This window comes from Austrofundulus limnaeus, unplaced genomic scaffold, assembly GCF_001266775.1.
Source record: "Austrofundulus limnaeus strain Quisiro unplaced genomic scaffold, Austrofundulus_limnaeus-1.0 Scaffold4260, whole genome shotgun sequence".
In the NCBI taxonomy this organism is placed as follows: Eukaryota; Metazoa; Chordata; class Actinopteri; order Cyprinodontiformes; family Rivulidae; genus Austrofundulus; species Austrofundulus limnaeus.
In genome coordinates, this window is record NW_013956662.1 from 2,445 (window position 1) to 3,551 (window position 1,107).

At 40.7% G+C, this 1,107-nt stretch overlaps 1 protein-coding gene across 1 annotated transcript in view; it reads right to left on the reverse strand.

The window, feature by feature from the left end:
• Nucleotides 1-421: 421 nt before the first annotated feature.
• Nucleotides 422-1,107, reverse strand: part of LOC106512101 (inositol 1,4,5-trisphosphate receptor type 3) — a gene marked incomplete at both ends in the record, with an annotated part of 2,697 nt that continues 2,011 nt past the window's right edge. Inside the window, 3 exon segments of the mRNA XM_014000792.1 lie at nucleotides 422-505; nucleotides 627-725; nucleotides 812-970. Coding sequence (XP_013856246.1) covers nucleotides 422-505; nucleotides 627-725; nucleotides 812-970 — 342 coding nt within the window.

A 1,107-nucleotide genomic window follows, 5' to 3' on the forward strand; every position in this document is an offset into this window, starting at 1 on the left:
TAGTTGTTTATTTTGTTGTTGTGTAGTTGTTTATTTTGTTGTGTAGTTGTTTATATTGTTGTGTTATTTACATTGTGTTGTTGTTTATGTTGTTTAGTTGTTGTTTAATTGGTGTAGTTGTTTATTTTGTTGTGTAGTTGTTTATATTGTTGTGTTATTTATATTGTGTTGTTGTTTATGTTGTGTAGTTGTTTATTTTGTTGTGTCGTTGTTTATTTTGTTGTTTATATTGTTGTGTTATTTATATTGTGTTGTTGTTTATGTTGTGTAGTTGTTTATTTTGTTGTGTCGTTGTTTATTTTGTTGTTTATATTGTTGTGTTATTTATATTGTGTTGTTGTTTATGTTGTTTAGTTGTTGTTTATGTTGTGTAGTTGTTGTTTATGTTGTGTAGTTGTTGTTTATGTCGTTGTTGTCTCACTCCTTTCAGGACTTCCTCTCGGTGGTCACTGAACATCATGAACAGGTTGATTTTCCAGCTGGTGTTGCAGTTCACAGAGTTGACCTGCAGGGGGCGGCAGACATGTTTGTTTGTTATTATTTGTTGTTTTTAGTCGTTTCTTTAAATCTTTTCTGTTTTTTGAAAATAAAATCATGATTTAGTGTTAGTTTGTTTTGTGTCTCACCTCCTTACAGCCTGGATGGTCGGTCAGCTCGTAGTTTGAGGCGTGCAGCGGCTGACCGGCGTTTACTGGATTCAAGATGACTTTGTCTCCGACAACAACCTGCAGACAACAATAAACGGACAAGTAATTATTGTCTGCTTTGTCTCGGCTGTGATGTACTTCCTGTGGGCGTGGCCTGTCCTTACGTTGTCTCCGTTAGCGCGCAGCTTCCAGAAGGGTTGGATGAAGAGCCAGGAGCCTTCATTTCCTGTGGCGTCCAGAGTCACCCTCATGGCGTTCTTCTCCAGCAGCGCCGGCAGACGCTTGTTGACCGTCAGGTACTTGTTACTCTTCATGTGGAGCAGCTGGACACAGAGACCAGGGTCAGAGTCCAGACCAGGAGGACACAGAGACCAGGGTCAGAGTCCAGACCAGGAGGACACAGAGACCGGGGTCAGAGTCCAGACCAGGAGGACACAAAAACTAATGCTGCGTTCACACC